This window comes from Phocoena phocoena, chromosome 13, assembly GCF_963924675.1.
Source record: "Phocoena phocoena chromosome 13, mPhoPho1.1, whole genome shotgun sequence".
NCBI classification, from domain to species: Eukaryota; Metazoa; Chordata; class Mammalia; order Artiodactyla; family Phocoenidae; genus Phocoena; species Phocoena phocoena.
Genome location: NC_089231.1, coordinates 74762936 through 74788336, shown reverse-complemented (window position 1 = coordinate 74788336; position 25401 = coordinate 74762936). Strand labels below are relative to the sequence as shown.

The 25401-nt window shown below is 41.8% G+C and overlaps 1 protein-coding gene across 1 annotated transcript in view; it reads left to right on the top strand.

The window, feature by feature from the left end:
- HECTD4 (HECT domain E3 ubiquitin protein ligase 4) overlaps positions 1-25401 on the top strand; it is a 187886-nt gene that overhangs the window by 125120 nt on the left and 37365 nt on the right. Inside the window, exons 45-55 of the mRNA XM_065889553.1 lie at positions 5371-5474; positions 6643-6804; positions 6920-7068; positions 7356-7435; positions 9515-9678; positions 12069-12306; positions 13118-13254; positions 13743-13869; positions 20575-20712; positions 22285-22421; positions 24014-24174. Of these exons, the coding sequence (XP_065745625.1) occupies positions 5371-5474; positions 6643-6804; positions 6920-7068; positions 7356-7435; positions 9515-9678; positions 12069-12306; positions 13118-13254; positions 13743-13869; positions 20575-20712; positions 22285-22421; positions 24014-24174 (1597 nt within the window). The remainder of the gene's footprint in view (positions 1-5370; positions 5475-6642; positions 6805-6919; positions 7069-7355; positions 7436-9514; positions 9679-12068; positions 12307-13117; positions 13255-13742; positions 13870-20574; positions 20713-22284; positions 22422-24013; positions 24175-25401) is intronic.

The following is a 25401-nucleotide window of genomic DNA, read 5'->3' as shown; positions in this document are numbered from 1 at the left end:
GGGCTTCAGTAGTTGTGGCTCACCAGCTCTAGAGCACAGGCTCAGTAGCTGTGGCACATGGGCTTAGTTGTTCCACAGCATGCGGGATCTTCCCAGACCAGGGCTTGAACCCATGTCCCCTGCGTTGGCAGACAGATTCTTAACCACTCCGCCACCAGGGAAGCCCCAGTAGTGGATTCTTATAGCCTGCTAGGGAGTCAGAGCCTGTGCTCAGAAGAAATGCTGTTTAATAAATGAGATCCAAAGTGGTGGGTAGAGGAGAAAGAGTTCTTCGATTATTTATTTATTTATCTAATTTTATTTTTTTTGGCTGCGTTGGGTCTTTGTTGCTGCGCACGGGCTTTCTTTAGTTGCTGCGAGCGGGGGCTACTCTTCATTGCAGTACGCAGCCTTCTCATTGCAGTGGCTTCTCTTGTTGTGGAGCACAAGCTCTAGGCACACGGGCTTCAGTAGTTGTGGCACACAGGCCCAGTAGTTGTGGCTCGCGGACTCTAGAGCGCCGGCTCAGTAGTTGTGGTGCATGGGCTTAGTTGCTCCGCAGCATGTGTGATCTTCCCAGACCAGGGCTCGAACTTGTGTCCCCTGCCTTGGCAGGTGGATTCTTAACCACTTCACCACCAGGAAAGTCCCTGATTTTTATTTTTTAATGTATCAAGATTTTTAAATTTCATATATGAAAGTGTCATAAAATGTGTATGTGATAATATATTGATTCTCTAAAATGAAAAAATTTTCAATGAATTCCTTTTATTATTTTACTTCATCTGGGATGAATTAAGCCACGGACTTGGCCATTGTAATGTTAACTCACTCATAGCTAAATTTTATAGCTTCTCTAACCCAAAGAAAAGAGTACCTAGTTCCATTTGGTCTAGGAAGATAGCACTACAGAGCTTTTTCTCATAAAGAAATATACCTGGGGACTTCCCTGGTGGTCCAGTGTCTAAGACTCTGGTCTCCCAATGCAGGGGGTCCGGGTTCAACCCCTGGTCAGGGAACTAGATCCCACATGCCACAACTAAAGATCCCACAGCTGTAATGAAGATCCTGCACGCGGCAACGAAGATCCCGCATGCCGCAACTAAGACCCGACACAGCCAAATAAATAAATAAATACTAAAAAAAAAAGAAAAAGAAAGAAAGAAAGAAATATTCCTGGGGAGTTAACTGGATCCCTTGGTTGAAACAGCATAGGAAATAGATTGTGAAACGGAAGAAGAGACATGGAAACCGAAAAAGTTCTCAACTTTTTTTTTATACTCTTACAGATAGCAGAATCTCTCAGATTTCCTTTTCTCCCTCCTTCCTAAATGTACACATTCCCTGAGCCAGAGGTTCTCACACTTGGAAAGTTTGTAAGAATCTCTGGGAGGCAAGTTTAAAATGCTTTCCAAGCACCACCAAAAAGTTAGAAGTCAAGGGTGGGCCTGGGCAGTGTGATGCAAGTGGCCCTCACAGCTCACTTGAAGAAACTGCTCTAAGTTTTGCCTTGACCCACCTTCTTTGCTTTATCTGCCCTTCCTTGTGCTTTCATGGCTTCTGCTGTGGGCAGTCCTTCTCTTGAGGTGCAGGCCTGGTAGCTATTTTTCATAGAAGGAACCCCCCGCAAGCCCCAGCCTCATGAATATACCACATTTAAAACCAAAGTCATCATTTACTCTGGAATCCACTCTCCTTTCCGAATTCCCTATTCTTGGTTATACTTGCGCTATTGTTGACCCTCAGACACTGAGTCCTTCCACATCCAGTCAGTTGCCATATTTGATTCTTCCTTTGAAATGCTCCTGAAATTTATCTCTTTTCTGTTCATCTCCACTACCAGCTCTTTTAAGTCGGGTGCTTTTTATCTCGTGTTTAGGCATATGCGTTATTCTCCAAACTTTTCCTTCTTGCACTTTGTATTTTCCCATTGTCATCACAGTTACCTTCCTGAAGCCCCGATTTGAGTGGCTGCTTGTCAGGTGCATAGAGCTGTCACTGAGAGGCTGGCTTTCCTAAGTGCGGTTACTACTGTTAAGTTGTCATTTATAGATTGGAATGAATTTACAGCCAGGTCTGGCACTTACTTGTTACTATGGCTAAAGTACAGTACAATCAGCCTTTTCTTTCTTGAATTTGTAGCTTAGGAGCTTTTTTTTCTCTTACTAGATGCTATAAAAATCTCCTCTTATGTTAAGCCTACTTCATGGCAGACATGCCTCAACTCTGCCAAACAGCCCCCACTCCCTTCCTTCTTCCTAAGAATTGCTTTTCCCTTATTATTTGGTCTGATTCCACCTATCTGCATTGAAGTATCTCCATGACACTTGTTACTGGTTGCTTATAAGGACACTGCTGCAGATGTTATTCACTGTATCCTCCAGCATTCTGTGTATCAGGTCTCTCAGAATAATTTTTAAGTCATTTTAACAAAAATAATTGGAAAATGTTTATTAAAAATAATTGGGCTCTTTATGAGTAGTCAGTTTTACATTTATGTAATGGACTCCACGAATCTATAACTAAATAGTTTCCCCCTCTTTGGTTTGTCTATTGGCAAGCACAGATCTAGACTTGTGTCCCTGACTCCCAGGTGTAAATAGAGAACACTAGACACGTACCTCATGGCCTGGCCTCACTCCTGGCTCCACTTCGACTATTTCATCTTTGATCACTGTCTAATCCATATCATTGGATTGTATTAGGTGTCTTAAGTGTCTGTAGGTACTAGGTATGTCAATAAATCTTTCTTGCTACTATCCTAAACATATTCTGTGGTTTACTTTTATTAGAGTACATCTTATTCTTCCTAAGACATCTTTTTAAGTTGAAATATAATTTGCATACCACACAATTTACCATTTTTAAAGCGTACGAGTCAGTGGGTTTTTACATTGGGCTGGCCAGAAAGTTCGTTCAGGTTTTTCGATAAGATGTTACAGAAAAACCCTAACGAACTTTCTGGCCAACCCAGTACATTCAGAGCTGTGCAACCATCACCACTAATTCCAGAACATTTATAACCACTCCCCGCGAAGAAAACCCTCTGTATTCGTTATCCCCACCCCCTTCCCTCAGCCCCTGACAACCGTCAGTCTACTTCCTGTCTCTGGATTTGCCTGTTCTGGGCATTTCATATAAATGGAATCATATAGTATGTGTGTGGCCTTTTGTGTCTGGTTTCTTTCACTTAGCATAATGTTCTCAAGGTTTGTCCGTATTGTGGCAGGTATCAAGTAGTTCATTACTTTTCATGGCTGAATACCTTTCCATTGTATGGATAGACCATTTTGTTTATCCATTGATCAATTTATGAATACTTGTGTTGTTTCTGACTTTTGGCTATTGTGAATAATGCTGCTATAAACATTCATATATAAGTTTTTGTGCATATGACTCCGTTTTCAATTCTGTTGCATATATATAGGAGTGGAATTGCTGGGTCTTACAGCAGTTCTATGTTTTAAGTTGAGGAACTGCTTCCTTTTTTGAGGGACCATTTTCGAAAGTGGCTGTGCTTATTACATTCCCACCAGCAACGTATGAGGGTCCCGGTTACTCCATACTCTAGCCAACACTGGTACTGTCTTTTTTATTATAACTAGCTTAGTAGGTGTGAAATGGTATCTCATTTGCCTTTTCCTAATGACCAATGACGTTGAGCATCTTTTCACATGTGTATTGACCATTTGTATATCTTCTTTGGACAAATATCTGTTCAGCTTTTCTGCCTGTTTTTAGTTAGGTTATTTGTCTTTTTATTGTTGAGTTATAACAGTTCTTTATATATTCTAGATATACTTGTCCCTGATCAGATATGATTTATAAGTACTCCCTCCCATTCTGTGGGTTATCTTTTCACTTTCTCAAGTGTCTTTTGAAGCACAAAGATTTTTTTTTTTTTTTTTTTTTGCGGTACATGGGCCTCTCACTGCTGTGGCCTCTCCCGTTGCAGAGCACAGGCTCCGGACGCACAGGCGCAGTGGCCATGGCTCACAGGCCCAGCCGCTCCGTGGCATGTGGGGTCTTCCCAGACCGGGGCATGAACCCGTGTCCCCTGCATCGGCAGGCGGATTCTCAACCACTGCGCCACCAGGGAAGCCCTGAAGCATGAAGATTTTTCATTTTTATGAATCCAGTTTCTCAAATTTTCTTTCATTGCTTGTGCTTTGTGTATCCTATCTCAGAAACCATTGCCTAATCTGAAGTCATAAATATTTATACCAGTATTTTCTTGTAGGAGTTAGAGTTTTAGCTATAGGTTTTTTAGGTCTTTGATCCATTTTGAGTTTTTGTGTGTCATGTGAGGTACTCCTGAGACATCTAACTCTTGACTATTCTAGAGTAGTGTCACAGTGCCAAGCCATCCAGAATTCCCTTCCTTCTCTGCTTATTGAAATTCTGACTTTTCTGAGATCTGATTATTAAGCCTTTCTAGCTCCTGGAATGAAGTCACACCTCTGTGCCTGTGTTTGTGTCTTATGTCACATAATAACACACTCTAGCCTTGCACTATGTTCTTTATTGTATGTGTGTATGCATATACATGTCTTATCTCTCCCAGGCTGGGGACTTCAGCTCGTATTAACTGTATTTTCCAACATCTAGCACTGTGCCTTGCTCATAGGAGATGTTCAGCAGGTTGTAGACTTTTAGAAAATCAAGTTAGATGATAAGAGTAATAGTTTTCGGGAACTTCCCTGGTGGCGCAGTGGTTAAGAATCCGCCTGCCAATGCAGGGGACATGGATTCGAGCCTTGGCCCAGGAAGATCCCACATGCCGCGGAGCAACTAAGCCCGTGTGCCACAACTACTGAAGCCTGCACGCCTAGAGCCCGTGCTCTGCAACAAGAGAAGCCACCGCAGTGAGAAGCCCGCGCACCTCAACGAAGAGTAGCCCCCGCTCGCTGAAACTAGAGAAAGCCTGCACACAGCAACGAAGACCCAACGCAGCCAAAAATAAATTTAAAAAAAAATAGTAGTTTTCATTTCGTAGATGATAATAAGAGCTTTCATTTATTGAGTGTTTGCCCTGTGCCAGGGACTTGGCTAAAGGCTCTACTTGTGTTATTTTAGCTCATCTTCACAACCACCCTGTGAGGCACAGGTACTATTATTACCCCTATATTGGAAGTGAGATGGTAAATATCAAGTAATGGAGCCAGATTCTGAATCCAGGCAGCCTAACGCCAGAGCCTGTGCACTTGACCCCATTGCTTTGCTGCTGAGCTACACGTAGTAGACAAAGATGTCTCAGGGTATTTGCTCTTTTGTAAGAATTTGAGTAATCTTTTGTAAGCATTTTATTGCTCTGACCCTACTCCAAAAGAGTTGGAGCCCTCTCAGGAGTTGTAGGACTTATTTTCACTTATTCAATGTCTCCCCCTCCAGGAGAGCGACTGGCAGTTGTGGAAGTGCAGTGTGAACGGCTGAGGATGCTCTACCGGGACTGTGCTCGGCCCCCGCCACCTCCACTGCAGGCTGACCGGAGACAGGTGAGCCCTCTGCAGTGTCCCACACCTGCTGCCTGTCTGCAGCACGTGCCTGAAGAATTACAGAATGCCAAGCAGCATGTTAATGGCACTGAGAATGGGTGTTTGCAAAGCCATTTGGAGGTGTATGCTCTGCAGTGACATACTCTCATCCTTGAATGTCAAAGCACGTTGATTTGTCATTCTGAGTATCGAAAGATTATAGCAGGGGAGCAGAACTCATTGATTTGTAAATAATTTCTATGTTATCAATAACAGAAAAAGAAAACGTTTTTGAAATTAGATCTATAGTTCATCTCGTAATAATAAGTATACATAGAGAGAAAGAGTGACTAAAAAGCCAAAGTGGCACAGAGAAAGTCAGTACTGAGTGATATCACTTATATGTGCAATCTAAAATATACAACAAACTAGTGAATAAAACAAAAGAAAAAGCAGACTCACGGGGAAAAACAAGTTACACTGGGGGAAAAAAAAAGCAAAAGAGGCAAAAATGTTCAATATTGGCATTCTGTGAATGTTCTTAGCAGCATGATTCATAATAGCTGAAAAATAGAAATAACGTAAATGTCCATCAGCTGATGAATGAATGCGTAAAATGGGTATATTCATACAATGGAATATTACTCAGCCTTTAAAATTAATGAAGTGGTAATACATGCTACAATATGGATAAACCTTGAATTATGCTAAGTGAAAGAAGCCAGTCACAAAAGACCACATATTGTATGATTCCATTTCTTGTAATGTCCAGAGCAGGCAAATCCATAGAGACAGAAAACAGGCAGATAAGTAGTTGCCAGGGACTGGGAAGGAGAGAAGGGTGGGAATTGACTTCTAATGGGTACCATTTCTTTTAAGGGGGACAGAAATGTTCTAAAATTAGATTGTGGTGATGGTTGCACAACTCCGTGAATATACTAAAAACCATTAAATTGTACACTTTAACTGGGTGAATTGTACGTTATATGAATTTTATCAGAAAAAAATCAGTGCATCTAGGTAAGAGTATACAAAAGTTGTTGTATTCTTGCAGTTTTTCTGTAGCTTTGAAATTATTTCAAGATAAGAAAGTTAAAAATCTGTAAAAGAAGAAATGTCACTTGAAATCTCAACATCTCCATTTTGTGTTTGCAATTCTATTGAATGAGGGTGTCTTTCCCCAATGCAGCCCAAAGAGATTACGTGGAGCCCCTCACGAGTATTTCCACCTGTCCGAGCCTGCATGTTCTCATCGCACCTCACTTCCGTCACCTTCCTTGCTGACCCCAGCGCTGGGGGCGGTCTGCCCCGGGGCACATTTATCTATGCCACCTCACCACTGCCCATTCAGGTGAGAAATCACATGACATACTGTCTTCTGCCTCTTTCCTTCAAATGTGAGAGAAAGAGGAAGTTCAAGGGCCCACAGTGAGCCCTCTGATTGCGCACTTCTTGTGTTTCTTCAGGCCCCATCTTTCTACTGGGAAATTGAAATTGTTTCCTATGGAGATAGTGATGATGACACTGGACCAATAGTTTCCTTTGGCTTTGCTACAGAAGCAGAGAAAAGAGACGGGGCTTGGACTAATCCAGTGGGCACTTGTCTTTTCCATAAGTAAGTGGCTACTAACGCTGTTATTAAAAAAAAAAAAAAAAAAGTAGTGGATGTGGGTGGGTTTTTTTTTTTTTTTCATGTGGGTGTTTTAAAACTAAAGTAATATCATTTTAATCTCTACTCTAAAAAATGTAGAAAATACCAGCTGGAAATATACTCATATTTAGTGAATGAGAGTAGCTCTTAGGATTTCTCTTCTGATTACTCTCATGCTACTGTTCACTACTTACCTTCCTCTGTGTTGCCTGATTAGCCTTGTCTTTGACTTCTCTTTGTTTTTTTCACAGCAATGGACGAGCCGTGCACTACAACGGCTCCAGTTTATTACAGTGGAAGAGCGTTCGCTTAGACGTGACTCTCTCTCCTGGTGCGTGCGGTGGGAGTTTTTTTTTTTTAACCCTGTGTATTTCTGTTGTTCCCAGGTCTGGGTCAAAATAGGTTAAAATTAATGAAACTTGGCAACTGAAAACGGACACTGTCTTCCAGTGAAAATGAAATACTTGTCATTGTTGTCCCCTAGTTTACACAAAACCTCTCATTTTATGAGGCACTGTTCTCCTTAAAGCCTCCATCTGGTAACTTAGGAGTCACATTGACTTTCGTTCCTCCATCATTAGAAGAATCTGAGATTTTGCTTTTCTCCAAAATTTGGTCTTTCATCAGCTTTTCATTGATGAATAGCTTAAAAAAAAACCCTCTACCAGTCGCCTTGAGGCACTCAAGAAATTCATTATCAATAGGTAAAGATACATGCTGTAGACTTTGCTCTTGGTAGCCTAAACATCTGGTCCAGCTTCAGCACATCTTCTGCCCAGATGTTTCAGTCACATAGTCAATTCAATGAAAAGAAAATCTTTCCCCTCTTCTTTTTAAGCCTCCATATAACTAACTTCATCTGTAATAGTAGATGAATTGGGATCAGTCCTACCTGCTCCAGAAGTAGCAAAATATAGACACTGTCCTCTTGACATTAGAAGCAGCCAAACATGTTGGCTACTTATTTTCAGACAGTACATCTTAGCATCATCTCTGATAAAACTGAAATTATTAAATATAACAGATGATCTTGGATGCTTGCATAGGGGTTACTAAGTCACTGAACCCAACAGATAACTTCTTGTAGCAGTTTGGGGGGTAATTTTGCTTATCCTTGAGGGAGCTGTTTATTAAATTGCACTTTTCCAGTGAGCATGGTATTTTTAGTTATGGTCAGGTTATGCCTTGGAAATTACTTCCTGGCAAGTTGTTTCTCTCTTACTTTATGGAGACAGCTCTGTAATCTCAACTGAGTACTTAAGTGCTTTAAGCACAAAGCGAGGGGTAGTAGAGACAGCAGGGGATCCATAGTGGGCGTTCTATTCATTTGTTATAGTTGATTGTTATTTTGTTTGATCATAGTTTTTGAGAATATTTTGGACCAGACCTCAAGCAAACATACCACCCCTTTCTCAGAGAAATGTGTCTGTGTGGGAATAGGATTCAGGAACGCACTTATTACAACAGGATCCCAATCTCTGTACCAACATTTTCAGTGTCTGTTGATCAGCAGATACTCTTTGAGCATCTCCTACATGTTGGGCCCTCTTCTGGGCCCTTCGGGTGCCATAGTGAACAGTGACAAGTCCCCAGCCATTGGGAAGGCCAGCCTAGTGGTTTCAAAATCATATGAGACTCTGATCAAAAACAGAATCACAGAACTTCATGCGCTTATTGGAGATTTTACAACAGGTTAATTTTAAAGCTACGTGTGCTAGCAGCTTGCCTGAGACAGCCTCTAGTAGTGCTGATGTGGTGGATATGGTCCCCTTGGTTCTTTAAGTTCTACCACAATATCTAGTCACTTCATCAGAAAACAGCTTGGCTTATATGATCTTCACTTCCTGCAAAAATGCCTTAAATACACGTAAGTAAGGGGACAGAGTGTGATTTAATGGTGTATGTTTAGCTTACATTGTAGGTTGAGTTTAAAATTATATTTTTTTAGATCCTTTCTAAGTCTTCTGCAAACTTACTGAGAAAATATTACCTTTTTACCTTTATGCATAAGTAATCTGGTACGTGTCAAAAGAGAAAAACTTGTATTCCTCTATTAAAAAATCATACCCCCCCCCCAAAAAAAATCATACCCAGTGTTTTCCCTTTTTGTCTTGGCTGCCTGGAAAATAAAAGCTAAATTTAATGTGTAATTGTGGTAAATAACTTAACCTCAGACACTAGGTATTTTTGTTCTTCTAAACAGAAATTGTTTATTTCTATTGTGTTACTCTCTCTATATATAAATACAAGGTACTCCATGTCTTTTTCAGCTGTAACTGATGGCATGAATAAATAAAAGCCAAGATAGTCAATGATATGTAGTCTCATGCCAGTTGCAAATTGAAAGTTTAGTTAATAGTCAATAAAAGGAAAAAAAAAAGTGTTGTTTCCGTCCTGTTCTCTGCCCTAGGTGACGTGGCAGGAATTGGCTGGGAGAGAACCGAGGGAACGCCTCCTCCTCCAGGGCAGCCAGCCAAAGGCCGAGTGTACTTCACATACTGCGGGCAGCGCCTCTCACCGTATCTTGAAGATGTCTCGGGTGGGATGTGGCCTGTGGTTCACATTCAGAAAAAGGCAGGTTATCTTTTTGGGAAAGGAAACAAAATTCTCTTCAGTAATTTATTCCATCAAGAATGGAAAAATTAAAGACACCAAACGTGGCCTTGTTGACGTAACGTGTGGTACCTGATAACAGAAGGAACCACAAACAAACCTAAAGAAGTGGGTCCTTCCTTTGCATTGAACCTGAGTGCTTAACTGCTTTGACTTCCTTCTGGCAGTCTTTCCAAAACTATAATGCAAGGGACACTAGTGTTCTTTCCAATGGCAGTAAAATGAGTCTGTCATTAAATAAGTTTTGAACGTGACCGTCTCGGGTCACTTTCGTATGTCAGAAGCTCAGAGGAATCCTTCGGTAAAGATTCAAAACTTCAACTTTATTTAACCCAGCATCCCTGCACATATACTTAATCATGGAACTCTTTTTTTTTTTAAAGGAGCATCTATTAACAGTTAATGTTCTGTGAAACATTACTACTTACTACAGGGCGGTAGCTCCCAAATCCTTATCTCCAGCCCAGATCTCTCCCTAAGTTCCAGACACAAATATTCAGCAGTCTAGGCAACATTTAGAAATAGATGTTCCATTGACATGTCAAAGTTAAAACTGAGCCTAACTCTGCCCCATACCCTAACCTGCTTCTTCCCTAGCCTTCCTTGTCTTGGGAAGTGGCACCTCCATCCTTACAGTTGCTAAGGCCAAAAACCTTGGCATCCTTCTTGACTTCTCTTTTCTTCCTGCTTCACATCCAGTCTGTCAGCAAACCTTGTTGACCCTACCTTCAAAATGTATCTGGAATCTGACCACTTAAGTCATGGCCCAGCCACCCTTATCTTCTGGGTAGCATGTTACAATATTCCTCTATCTCCCTTCCCTACCAGCCCCTTAGTTCTTGCCCTTTTACACATCTTTTCAACACAGCAGCCACAGTGATTCCTTAAAAATGTTGGTTAGATCATGTCACTCCTCTACTCTCAACAAGTCAGTGGCTTCCCATGTCTATGTTGTAAAGGCCCAAGTCTTTATAATGACTTAGAAGATCTTGTAGAATCTGGCCCTGTACCATGCCTCTGATAGTGGCATCTTTTCTCACTTTGTGCAGTGAATTAAAGATGTCAATAATTTAAGGCAGCCTGTTCTATTCAGCCAATATTTATTGAGTACCTACTATGTATTAAGTAGTGTGCTAAGCTCTGGACATATAATAACAATGAGCAAAACAGTTATGGCCTTTGTCTTCATGAAGTTAAAACCAGTTGGAGGAGTCAGACATTAGTCAAACATTTGCATAAATATATATGTGTATGTATATAATCACAAACTAATAAACACTGTGTGTATCAGTCAAGGTTCTCCAGAGAAACAGAACCAATAGGACAGGGGGACTTCTCTGGCGGTCCAGTGGTGAAGACTCCATGCTTCCACTGCAGGGAGCACGGGTTCCATTCCTGGTCAGGGGAACTAAGATCCCACATACCACGTGGTGTGGCAAAAAACAAAACAAAACAAAAAAACACCCCACAATAGGAGCTATATATATATATATATATATATATACACACACAGAGAGAGAGAGAGAGAGAGAGAGAGTGTGTGTGTGTGTAGACAGAGGTGGGAGGGGAGATTTATTTTGAGGAATTGACTCCTGTTAGTATGGAGACTGAGAAGTCTCATGACCTGCTGTCTGTAGGCCAGGGACCCAGGAGAGCCGGTGGTGTGATTCAGTCTGCGTCCAAGGAGGGCAAGAGAAGATGGGATGAGATATCCTAGCTCAAGCAGTGGTGCAGGGAAAAAGGGTTTAATTCCTCCTTCCTCTGCCTCTTGTTTTATTCAGACCCTCAACGGATTGGATGGTACCCACTTACACTGGGGAGGGCCATCTACTGTGTCCACCGATTCAAATGCTAATCTCACAGACACACCCAGCAATAATAATGTTTAATCTAGCACCCCGTGGCCAGTCAAGCTGACACTTAAAATTAATCATCACAATATGATTGAAAATCGTAGACTTTATGGAAGCAAGTACCAAGCAAATCTGATCACATCCCCATTACCCTGAAGAAGTGATGTTTGAGCCAGGTCTGGAATATTAACCAGTTTAAATGGACAAAATTGGAGGAAAGAATGTTCCAGGTGAAGGGAACAGCATGAGCAGTGGCATCAGGTAGAAAGGAACAGTGCTGGAAACAAGAAAGGTCACTGCGTTTGAGCAGCAAAGAGCGTGAGTGCCAGGCGAGGGACAGTGGGGGCCATGCAGAGCTCGAAGCGCCGGCGTCCACGGGTGAACCAGCCCCTCTCCCTGGGTTCACAGACTCTCCGTGAAGTTCACCTCGAGGGGTTAGAAATGAATGCATAAATAAACCTAAGTCCTTTCAAGTCTTTTCTTTGGTCTCCTTTCCAGAACACCAAGACGCGAGCTAACTTTGGCTCCCGCCCATTTGCCTATGCTGAAGGGCAGGCCCACCGCAACGCTGCCGACCTGTGCACCGACCTGGCAGAGGAGATCAGCGCTAACTTCGAGGCCCTGCCCTTTGCCATGGCATCTGACAGTGACAATGATGCTGGCACCAGTATTGCATCAGACCCGGGCACTCACGGGCCACCGTGCCGGATTGCTGCCGTGGCCACTGCTCAGCAACGTAAGCCACCTCCTCCCAACGCCCCACTGCTTCCTGGGAATGCGAATGCTGTTAATTCCATAAATCCATTTAACTTGGACATACCCCAGTGCCCACTGGTAATGGGGTAACAGGCCCGGTGAAACAAAATGGGGAGCAGGAGGAAGCATGGCAGGCTAGAAAGCGCATCCCCCACATACAGGAAGCCTGCCCGCGACTCAGGGCCAGCACAATATTGCCACATGGAAACGCAAGTCTGAAAGATTGTCTACTTTTATAAGACAGCTAAGAGCCCCAGAATTTTACATAAAATCTCCTAATTTTAAAAGTTAATCGTTTTTTAAACTTTTTAAAAACTGAAGCCATCAAAGAATAATAAAATGTTAATTGTGGAATCTAGGTGATGGGTGTATAGGTGTGCACTAAAAAACATTCCTGGTAATTTGAAAATTTTTATAATAAGATTGAATAAAAGTGAGCTTCCCGAAATGAGATGTCTGCAGCCATATTTGGCCTTTGAGATACTGGTTTGAAAATCATTTTAAGAGTCTGTCTAATTCTTTATCATGATGAAAAACCTTCCAAAGTCTTCTCTGAGTTGAATGAATTATGCCCATAAAAACTATTTTAAGATTCCCAAATAGGAAATGATAGATGATTAGTTATTCCTTGATACTGAGCTTTAAAATTTCTCCAAGAACTAAGAGTCTTGCTTTAAAATTTCTCCAAGAACTAAGAGTCTTTCTATCACACAAATTAGGAGAATCTGGTCTAAGGGTAAGAAGTTCATGTGCTCTTGCCTAGAATTCACTGTCATTGTGCTTTGTTACAGAATACGATAGTGACACTTCCTGTCATTATAAAGTAGAGCTCAGCTATGAAAATTTCATCACCTCTGGCCCAGACCCCCATCCGCCCCCCATTGCAGATGACGAAAGCGATGACGATGATGACGATGACATCCCACAGGTAAGAGCCCCACTTAAGAGCATTTGCGTAGTTCCCTGGTGACCAGGACGAGCCACGAGGAATATTTTGATCTGAGCGTGCAAGGCTAGAGTTGTTACGCTTTCGGTTCTGTCATTGTGTTGGAACAGTGGCTCTGGGGTATTCATTTTTCTAAACCACATATCAGTAGCCATATCTGTTTGGTTCCATTGCCCAGTAGCGATCCGGATGTTGGAGAAATGAAGTACTCTGATAGTAATTCAGCAGTAAAGTTGTCGATCATGTGAAGCGTTTATATGGCTTTAGAGGGAAAGGAAGAGCTTGCCTTAGGCCATCCGTTGCCTCCCCTGGCTTCTGAGGGTGTAGTTAGCTTGGTGGTCTGCATAGTGTGTTTCTGTCACTGGCATTTGACGGGGGTGAAGACCTCAGGGTGAGAGCTGTAAGTCAGGGAAGGACTGATTGTTGCACAAAGCATTCCTTCCCTGTTCACGTCTGCCTTCTCCTTCCAGGAGGACCACTACGCTCTGCTGGTGAAAGCATGGGAGACCAAGGTTTTTCCTACTATCCGAAGACGCTTCCGCAATGAAGCAGAGCGGAAATCGGGTCTGGACCAGATAAAGGGTGCTTTACAACTAGGTCTGGTGCTTTATGTTTTCCTGGGGAACTCACTTCATGACTCGAAGAGATGTGTTTAGATGAAACTCAGGACGTAAATCAGAAAAGAGGGGCTCATCTAAAGTTGGGCCAGGCTTAACAATGTCTTCTGCCTGGGCCTTTACTGAACTCTATGGTCTTTTGCTTTCTTTGCTAGGCTTTTCTTTGCTTGTCAGTTGGACCCAGTATTTTGGGTTGATGGGCTGCTAGAATGAAGCTGGCATGGTTATACTAGGAAGCTGGATGGCCTGATGGTTAATGGCTTGGGCTCTGAAGTCACACCTGTGCTGTTTACCAGCTTTGTGACCTTGGGAGAGTTACTTAACCTTTCTAGACTTCTCTGACCTTTAAAATGGAATCAGTAATGGTAACCACCTCATATGTATATGAAAAATTAACAAGTTAATAAGATAAAGCTTTTAATAACAGCGTCCGGCATATGGTCAGCGTTCAGTTAATGTAGTTCTAAATGTCACAGTAACAATGATGATGGTGAGATTTTTCTCCCACTGGGCACATGGAATAGTGCAAAGTTTGACTGCAGACGGTGGATTGTTAGGGAGTCTTAAGTGTAGATAGCTGATTTCTGTTTTCAGGCTTCTCCTCATCTGTGAAACACCTGCTTTGGGAGATGCAGAGATGCCTTTTCCCAAGAGGCACAGCTGCCCTTCCAGTGGAGCATCAGTTGGGTTTTCTTTCATCATTGTGGCAGTCAGAGGTGGTGTAAGGAGATAGTATTTGCTCTTTCTCCTCTTAACTTTTGTCCTGACTGAGACTAGGAACAAGTAAGGAGAAGAACCACCAAAAGACCTTATTTCTTGACCAACTGATATACCGAATCCCTGATTCCAGCGATAGCTGAGTAATTCCTTTTTCTCAGGTTGGTGTCAGGACTAATCTGTGTGTGTGTGTGTGTGTGTCTCTGTGTGTGTGCATGTGTATATATATGTTTTCTTTTTTCTTTTATGCTTTCTGTCCCCAAAGCTAAGACCTATGACAGTGGAATGATCGTGTTTATACTTAACCTGTGGGAATAGCCACACATCCTATGACATGGTGTAATTGCTTTCTGCTCTTATCAGAGCCCTCTTTTAGCTGCCGACCCAAACCAGGACAGATAATTAATATTCTTTTTTCTTCTGTCCTAAGGGTTTCAGGCAGCGGGAGCAACATTAGGAAGATCCTCGGGTGGGAGTCAAGTTGTGTGATTGAGGGAATGGCAGCGAGGCCAAGCCAGTGTCTCTGAAGAGGAGAGGGTGAGGGGGGAGCAGCAGGAAAGAGATGAGAGGAAGCAGGGAGAAGTGGCAGCCTCGGCAAGGACTTTGGATTTTATTCCGTGTAAAATGGGGGAGCCTTTGGGAGGTTTTAAACAAAGGAGCAACATGATCTGCTGTAGTAGATCCTACAGATAGAGAATTCGTTCGTCTCCGTTCACTCTCAACGTCTGAAAAAAAATGCCCTTTCAGACTGCAGAATAGACCTCATCTTGTTTTCAGATGACTTTCCTTAATCAGTGTGATGCCTTGAAGCACCAGAGCGGGTCAGTGGCTTTCAGAGTTGGGAGGCTTTGTTTCAGTTGTATTTATTCAGTCAGCGGTTCATCCACTTACTTGTTCACACATGCAACACGTGCCTCCCAGGGTCAAGCCATTTGCTAGGGATTAAGGACTATCCTGCGAGCAAGACACAGATGCTTCCTTCTCCCAGAGCTCACATCCTAGTAGGAAATAGGTAATGAAATGACGCACTACGTTATGGGAAGGGCTGTGAGGTTGATCAGGAGACCGCCGTGGGTATAACTGGGGTGCCCAGTCTAGCTTGGCCCCTCTCACAACATAGTATTGAAGCCGAGACCTGGGACTAATTCAGCAAAAGCAGTGCTGTGTTTAGAAACAGGAGGCACTAGCTGTTGAGGGAGACTGGTGCTTCTTGCTGCTCTGGGAGAGTAGGAAAGGGAGAAAGAGTCTTTACAGTATAAGGGTGGAAAGCTCTTGTATATGATCATGGGTTACTGTGCCTTTATTTTCACATAAGTTCTGCTTAACTCAGGATGTCTCTTTCTTTTACCATTTGGTCCCAGAGCCGTCCTCAATGTCTGTGGCCAAGTGTGCCTTCTCCTTCTCTGCTCCCAGTTTGCAGGAGGGAAAATGTGGACAGCACAGCAGGAAATTTGATTATCCAAAGGTGGCTGCCAGACCAGAGCCAGACCGATGATTCCTGGCCTCCTGAGTCACCCAGAAATACCTCTGGCCTCTGACACAGTTGCCAAGGCGTCTTCTCGGGACCCATCCACATGGCCATGGCAGATCATCTGAACTATGTTAATTTAAACATAAAATATTTACCTTTCAAACACAGTCTCCTTCAATATAACCGGGGCAAAGGCTGAAACGAGAACAGGGAGATGGCTCTAGTGCTCAAAGGACAACCTCTGTGAGGGTGGGTCAGCCTCCTGTTGTCAAGACCCCAAGAAGGGCAATGAAACCATCTCGGTGCTGTGCGTGCTTTAATTTCACATTCTCCCCATAGTCCCAGATTCCTGCTTAGTAGACAGCAGAGTACTTTTTTCTCCTATCCCAATTCCTCTGGAAAATGTTGCAAAAGACTATTTTTCCATAATCTTCTGATATCAGGCCACAGTTCTTTTTTTTTTCAATCTTTTGAAAACTTTTTATTATGTGAAATTTTTTTGATTGCTCAATATTTTCATTAAAAAAATTTTTTTAACATCTTTATTGGAGTATAACTGCTTTACAATGGTGTGTTAGTTTCTGCTGTATAACAAAGTGAATCAGCTATACATATATCCCCATATCTCCTCCCTCTTGCATCTCCCTCCCACCCTCCCTATCCCACCCCGCTAGGTGGTCACAAAGCACCGAGCTGATCTCCCTACGCTATGCGGCTGCTTCCCACTAGCTATCTATTTTACATTTGGTAGTATGTATATGTCCATGCCACTCTTTCACTTCGTCCCAGCTTACCTTTCCCCATCCCTGTGTCCTCAAGTCCATTCTCTACCTCTGCGTCTTTATTCCTGTCCTGCCGCTAGCTTCTTCAGAACCTTTTTTTTTTTAGATTCCATATATATATGTGTTAGCATATGGTATATGTTTTTCTCTTTCTGACTTACTTCACTCTGTATGACAGACTCTAGGTCCATCCACCTCACTACAAATAACTCAATTTCGTTTCTTTTTATGGCTGAGTAATATTCCATTGTATATATGTGCCACATTTTCTTTATCCATTCATCTGTCAGTGGACACTTAGGTTGCTTCCATGTCCTGGCTGTTGTAAATAGAGCTGCAATGAACAATTGTGGTACATGACTCTTTTTGAATTATGGTTTTCTCAGCGTATATGCCCAGCAGTGGGATTACTGGGTCATATGGTAGTTCTATTTTTACTTTTTTAAGGAACGTCCATACTGTCCTCCATAGTGGCTGTATCAATTTACATTCCCACCAACAGCACAAGAGGGTTCCCTTTTCTCCACACCCTCTCCAGCATTTATTGTTTATAGATTTTTTGATGATGGCCATTCTGACTGGTGTAAGGTGATACCTCATTGTAGTTTTGATTTGCATTTCTCTAATGATTAGTGATGTTGAGCATCCTTTCATGTGTTTGTTGGCAATCTATGTATCTTCTTTGGAGAAATATCTATTTAGGTCTTCTGCCCATTTTTGGATTGGGTTGTTTGATTTTTTTGACATGGAGCTGCATGAGCTGCTTGTAAATTTTGGAGATTAATCCTTTGTCAGTTGCTTCATTTGCAAATATTTTCTCCCATTCTGAGGGTTGTCTTTTAGTCTTGTTTATGGTTTCCTTTGCTGTGCAAAAGCTTTGAAGTTTCATTAGGTCCCATTTGTTTATTTTTGTTTTTATTTCCATTTCTCTAGGAGGTGGGTCAAAAAGGATCTTGCTGGGATTTATGTCATAGAGTGTTCTGCCTATGTTTTCCTCTAAGAGTTTGATGGTGTCTGGCCTTACATTAATGTCTTTAATCCATTTTGAGTTTATTGTTGTATACAGTGTTAGGGAGTGTTCTAATATCATTCTTTTACGTGTAGCTGTCCAATTTTGTCAGCACCACTTATTGAAGAGGCTGTCTTTTCTCCATTATATACTCTTGCCTCCTTTTTCAAAAATAAGGTGACCATATGTGTGTGGGTTTATCTCTGGGCTTTCTATCCTGTTCCATTGATCTGTATTTCTGTTTTTGTGCCTGTACCATACTGTCTTGATTACTGTAGCTTTGTAGTATAGTCTGAAGTCAGGGAGTCTGATTCCTCCAACTCCGTTTTTCTTTCTCAAGATGGCTTTGGCTGTTCGGAGTCTTTTGTGTTTCCATACAAATTGTGAAAATTTTTGTTCTAGTTCTGCGAAAAATGCCATTGGTAGTTTGATAGGGATTGCATTGAATCTGTAGATTGCTTTGGGTAGTATAGTCATTTTCACAATCTTGATTCTTCCAATCCAAGAATATGGTATATCTCTCCATCTGTTTGTATCATCTTTAATTTCTTTCATCAGTGTCTTATAGTTTTCTGCATACAGGTCTTCTGTCACCTTAGGTAGGTTTATTCCTAGGTATTTTATTCTGTTTGTTGCAATGGTAAATGTGAGTGTTTCCTTAATTTCTCTTTCAGATTTTTCATCATTAGTGTATAGGAATGCAAGAGATTTCTGTGCCTTAATTTTGTATCCTGCTACTTTACTAAATTCATTGATTAGTTCTAGTAGTTTTCTGGTGGCATCTTTAGGATTTTCTATGTATAGTATCATGTCATCTGCAAACAGTGACACCTTTACTTCTTCTTTTCCAATTTGGATTCCTTTTATTTCCTTTTCTTCTCTGATTGCTGTGGCTAAAACTTTCAAAACTATGTTGAATAATAGTGGTGAGAGTGGACAACCTTGTCTTGTTCCTGATCTTAGAGGAAATGGTTTCAGTTTTTCACCATTGAGAACAATGTTGGCTGTGGGTTTGTCATATGTGGCCTTTATTATGTTGAGGTAAGTTCCCTCTATGCCTACTTTCTGGTGGGTTTTTATCATAAATGGGTGTTGAATTTTGTCGAAAGCTTTTTCTGCATCTATTGAGATGATCATATGGTTTTTCTTCTTCAATTTGTTGATATGGTTTATCACATTGATTGGTTTGCGTATATTGAAGAATCTTTGCATTCCTGGGATAAACCCCACTTGATCATAGTGTATGATCCTTTCAATGTGCTGTTGGATTCTTTTGCTAGTATTTTGTTGAGGATTTTTGCATCTATGTTCATCAGTGATATTCTCCTGGAATTTTCTTTCTTTGTGACACCTTTGTCTGGTTTTGGTATCAGGGTGATGGTGGCCCTGTAGAATGAGTTTGGGAGTGTTCCTCCCTCTACTATGTTTTGGAAGAGTTTGAGAAGGATAGGTATTAGCTCTTCTCTAAATGTTTGGTAGAATTCGCCTGTGAAGCCATCTGGTCCTGGGCTTTTGTTTGTTGGAAGTTTTTTTTTTTTTTTTTTTTTGCGGTACGCGGGCCTCTCACTCTTGTGGCCTCTCCCGTTGCGGACGGAGCACAGGCTCCGGACGCGCAGGCTCAGCGGCCATGGCTCACGGGCCCAGCCACTCCGCGGCATGTGGGATCTTCCTGGACCCAGGCACGAACCCGTGTCTCTTGCATCGGCAGGCGGACTCTCAACCACTGCACCACCAGGGAAGCCCCTCCTATCTATTATGAAGTAGTGTTGCTTCGTATGCATGAACCACATTTTGCTGTCAGGCCACATTTCTTGTTATTCTCTCTGACACTTCTTTCTCTACGCATCCTCCTCTAAGGGCAGCCCCCTTCTTAACTGTGCTCAGAAAATTGCTATGCCTTTTCATTACAGCAAGGCCAGCAAAGAAAGGAGCGGTAGATGAGTGTGATAGAGATAAGCCTTGTTTAAAAGCAAATTCTGTCAACAGGTGTTTTTTACCCACAGCCTCTTAAGCGGTGTGTGGGGGGCAGCAGTGGCAGCCACCCCTCTGTCCTCCCCGCAGTGCTGTTTTCTTCAGGGCCTTGGACATTTATTTACTTGGTTTATTAATTAATTGTGGCCGTTGCTATTGAATATAATGATATCTTCTCCCTCTGAGTAGGAAGGACAGAGCAAATTCCAGTACTGGATAGAAGAAGTTGATGAAGCGCTCTGTCTCTGTTAAATAAGCAACATGTGTTCGTTGTAACAATAACCAAACACAGTACAAAAATACATAAACTAAGAAAAAAACACTACCCTCACTTTCTTCTTCCTCTCCATTTGTCCTATAGTTTGTTCTCTTGACTTAACTGAAATGAAATGACTACATAATAACGTACCATCGTTTTTAACCATTCTCTGTCGATGAATACTTTCATTATTTCCTTTTTTTGTTGCTGTTATATTTCCCAGCAATGCTGCAGGGACTGTTCTTATACCTTTACACACTTGTGCTTATATTTCTGTGGGAGAGATTTGAGAGATGCCTAGAAGTAGGGTATTGAGTATTTTAAACTTGACTGACACTGCATAATTACCATTCCCAAAAGGCTACATACTCCCACAAATTCCCCTTATCTCTTCATTTTAAGTATGGGTCAGTGTCATGATTGGACTGAAGATCGTGTGCTCTTCGGAGAGTTACCGGTTCTGTTATATTTTTTAGGCATGGTGGATATCGCCCGGCAGACGGTTGAATTCCTCTACGAGGAGAATGGTGGCATCCCAAGAGACCTTTATCTTCCCACCATTGAAGACATTAAGGACGAAGCAAACAAGTTCACCATTGATAAAGTTCGAAAAGGTTTTGCTTCCCCCCCTTCCTTCACCTGTTAAACTTACTCTGAAATGAGAAGTTGTGTTTTCCCAAGCATGAGTTTGAGCCAGTCAGCTGCTGGCTCTTCTAGGGTGACTCTCATTACTCTGGGTGATGTGAGCTCTTCCAGGCTCTCCCATGTGCGGCCCTAGGCTTCCTGGTGGGGCACAAGTAGAAGCTGTCTGGCCTCTGGGGGCCTCTTCCACATTCCCAGAACCACTCACATGAGCAGGGTGAGATAGGGCACTTGAGAGAGAAGTGGGGCGTGGGTGGAGGATTGCAGATAGGCCTCTCGGGCTTAGTCCTGGCTGCCCAGCTAATAAACCATGAACATGTGGTTGTACTGTGCTTTTTGGAAGTTTATACAATGTATTTATTCGTTTGATTAAAAATCTACATATCTTGAGGAAATGAAAATACAGAAAAGCACAAAAAGGAAATAAAACAACTCATTATTAGACCTTCACAAACATCATGGGCAGGGGCAGGTATATATATTTACTTTTCTTTTTTAATTCCTCTTTTTTTGAGAGAGAGAATTCACATACCATAAAATTCACCCTTTTGAAGTATACATTTCAGTGGTTTTCATATACTCACAAAGTTGTGCAACCACCAAACCATTGCCTCTAATTCCAGAACATTTTCATCCCCCAAAAGGAATCCTGTACCCTCCCCACTCCCCATTCCTCCTTCCTACTAGCCCCTGGCGACCACTGATCTACTTTCTGCCTCTATAGATTTGCTTAGTCTGGACGTTTCGTAAAAAAGGACTCATGCAGCGTGCAGCCCTTTGTGTCTGGCCTCCTTCACATGGCATAATTTTTCAAGATTCATCCCTGTTGTAGCTCATGTTGTTACTTCTTTTTATGGAAAAAATAATATTCCATTGTATGGATAGTACCCCATTTTGTTTATCCATTCGTCAATTGATGGACACCTGGGTTCCTTCTACCTTTTGGCTATTATGAATCATGCTGCTATGAACATTTGTGTACAGGTTTTTGTGTGGACATGTTTTCATTCCTCCTGGGTATATATGTGGGAGTGAAATTGCTGGGTCATATGGTAACTTTATGTCTAACTTTTTGAGGAACTGCCAGATGGTTTTCCAAAGTGATTGCCCTATTTTACATTCCCATCAGCACATATGAGGGTTCCAATTTCTCTACATCCTGGCCAACACTTACTATTGCCTGTTTTTTGATTATAGCCATCCTAGTGGATGTGAAGTGGTGTCTCATTGTGCCTTTGACTCGCATTTCTCTAATAACTAATGATGTTGAACATCTTTTCATGCATATCTTTTCTCTTTAGAAAAATGTTTATTCACATTTTCTGCCCATTTTTTACTTGGCTTGTCTTTTTATTGTTGAATTGCCTGAGTTCTTACAACACTTTGTTTTATTATCTTCCGGACTGAGCCGTGTTCCTTTTGGGTTATAGCTAAACTGAGGGTATTGGTAAATGCCATAGAGTTATTTTAGACCCTAAAATATAGGGTCCCAAAATAATAATGGTACTTGCTCCTGAAAAAACTTTTCCCTCTACCCTCCTCAGGTCTCACGGTAGTAACCCGCTCTCCAGACAGCAATAACGTAGCCAGCAGTACTGTTGGAACTGCCCTACCAAAATTTGCCATCCGAGGGATGCTGAAAACCTTTGGGCTTCATGGAGTTGTCTTAGATGTTGATTCAGTGAGTGAACAGCCTTTTATATACACTGAGACTTTCATGCCCAGACTCCAAATACCTTAAAAAGTGATTATACAGATAGATTATTCTTCAAATTAGGGATAAAGAAACCAGGCTGAGTGCTGTCATGCCAGATGACTTGCCTGAGATTTTCTCTTGGGCCCAGATCAGCGCTGATTGTAGAACGTAAGCTCTTAACTCTCAGTGCTGTCAGCGCCTTCAGACCATGCTGCTGCCGCCGTTTTTTGCTGTCAACCATGTTCAGGCTGCCCCTACCTTATGTCTACCAAGTTCCAAGGGAAAATTCTCCTGTTGGCCTTGATAAATGGATGATCTGTCATTGTCATGATTGTTATACAGACTCAAAGAAATAGTTTTGTGATTTTGATCATGTCATCTCACTGGTTCTCGCAGCCTCAGTTTCTCCGTCTGTAAAATGAGTGTATTAAACTAGATCAGTTGTTTTCTTCTCAGCTTTGCAGAGCCCTCTCATGGGGCTCAGCAAGGTTTAAGGTGGGGTGGGGTGGCAGGGGCTAAGGAATAGAAGAGAGTAAGGGCCAAGCCGAAGCTTTCTTTTGAAAACAGAGGCCCTGATGGCTGTTTGAAGGCTGTGACTACATAATCCTTAGGTTACATGCACATGCTTGCATTTCTGTTTCCCATGCAGGAAAAACAGATCAAGCCTAAGAGTCTCAGATATAGAAGTATCTATCACCACATAGATAAGCTTTGGTATCTGTCTGTCTACGGATACAGATAATGTTAGGTATCACTAATGCTTTGAAATTGAAAATTTTACATCTTCAACTGACTCCATTTTACCAGAGTATAATTTAAATCATTACATTTTTAAGAGAGGCTGTTGGCTGGTGATTTACTAAGGTGAACTTTCAAGTAGAAAATTCCATTAGTAATACTGTTAATCTCCCACTGCCTTCTGAGACAAGCTGTGATTCTGGTTATCAGAAAGTACGTAACTGACAGTATTTTTCAGCAATGGAAACGTGTGAAAGGAAAATTAGAAAAATAGACATTTTGTTAAAGCAATAATTCTGTTATGTCTCAAGTGGTTTGATTCCCTTTGTTTCAGTAGTAGTCCCTAAATAAAGATTGCATTGCTATTTGAATCCAGAATGCGTATTCATGAGCTTACATTTTTATTTTCCTAGCAATAAAATAGAGCGATCAGACAGATTCCCTGCTTTTACAAAATTATTAACATAAAAACAATGAACATAAATTTTACCTGGCAACAATGCATGTTGAACTGTTACTTGAAATATACCTTGAAATATATCTTCTCTTTAAATTTCTAATTCATGACTACATTGAAGTTCTTTAATTTATTGTACCAATTAAATTTTTCCAGCTGGTATGAAAAAACTAAATACACTATCCAGATATCTTTGAACTTTTAGCCTCAATCAGTGACATGAAACTAGTATTTACTGCTATAAAAGTTTGGTCTTATATGTATACATATGTATTTTAAAACTTGGGGAAAAAAGTCAGTGCTCAAAAAACAAATAAATAAAAAGAAATAAATAAAAATAAATCATAAAAAACCAAATAGACATTTCCTTTTTCTATTGTAGGTAAATGAATTGGTGCAGGTAGAAACCTACCTCCGAAGCGAAGGTGTGCTGGTCCGATACTGGTATCCTATTGATATGTTGGAAAGGCCCCCAGCAGGCTACCGAAGGACTGCCACCAATGGGCTGGTCACCCTGGACAATACCAACCTTCAAATTCACAGGTAAGGGAATGCCCTGGCAGTCCAGTGGTTAGGACTCTGAGTTCTCACTGCCGAGGGCCTGGGTTCCGTCCCTGGTTGGGGAACTAAAATCCCACAGGCCACGTGGCATGGCCAGAAATTTTTAATAAATAAATAAATAATAAATTCACAGGTAAAATTGAGCCCTTCTTTCTAGCGGGTCACAGAAATCCACTTACTCTGTTTTATCACATGTGCCATTCATTGTTGACAAAGAAGGCTTTTCTTTCAAAGCTAAGAGAGAGACAGAGGCAGCTAGTAAAGATAACAGCGAATTGCAAGAGTTAGGAAGAACAGTTGCAGGATCCAGTATCACCTGGCCTATGCCATGGATACTCTGCTGTAAGTTGGGGGTGTTGAGGGGTGTCTGGAGATTTGAAGAACATAGAAAAGTTCTAAAGTGTAAACCGAATCAAGAAGACACAACTAAGAGGAGTCCAGGCACTGTGTGAGCAGCCAGCTCATTTCTGTTAAACTAACAAGGTACTCCTTGAGTGCTCCTTTGTGCCCAGCACTTTGCAGGGGTCTCTGAGGGGACCTGTGCCTGCCGTCTGTGGGTTAAATCCTAAAGATCTGGCAAAATTCCCTCACATGCACCTGCAAATTCCTTCTTTCAGTCATAAAAATTCTTGCAACAATTCAGAAGAAAATATAATGATAAATGGAGCTCTCTGATAAAACTTCCCATAAACTATTTTTCATACTGTTCATCCAATAGCATTGTAACTTCTCATTATATTGTCAATTTTGAAGCAACTTGAGTGTATCTCCAGCTTAGACCTCTCCCTGGAACACCAGATAGACGTATCCAACTGCCTCCTTGCCATCTCCACTCAGATGTTTCACGACCCCATTTGGGTGGTCTTAAGTTCAACTTGACAATCAAATTCACAAGACCCAAATAGGCAATACTTGGCACTAGCTTCACCTAGAAGGATCCAGGATGGGAAGCGTGGCGTGCCACAGGGAAGTGTTGTGCATACATTTCAGCAGGAGTCATAGTCATCCACACAGAAGTTCAAAGGCTATTCTTTGACCCCACCCACCCACCCAGTGACAACCCAGGTGTGAGGGATAGACTTAACGTCGCTGTGTTCACGTGATGGCTGAGAGCCCCACGTCCCAAATAGAAGCCGGTATCTTTTGTAACAACTCCACAGGCATAGCTTCTAGGGATTTCTGCAAGAGGCAGGCCCAGTTAGTAAGAGT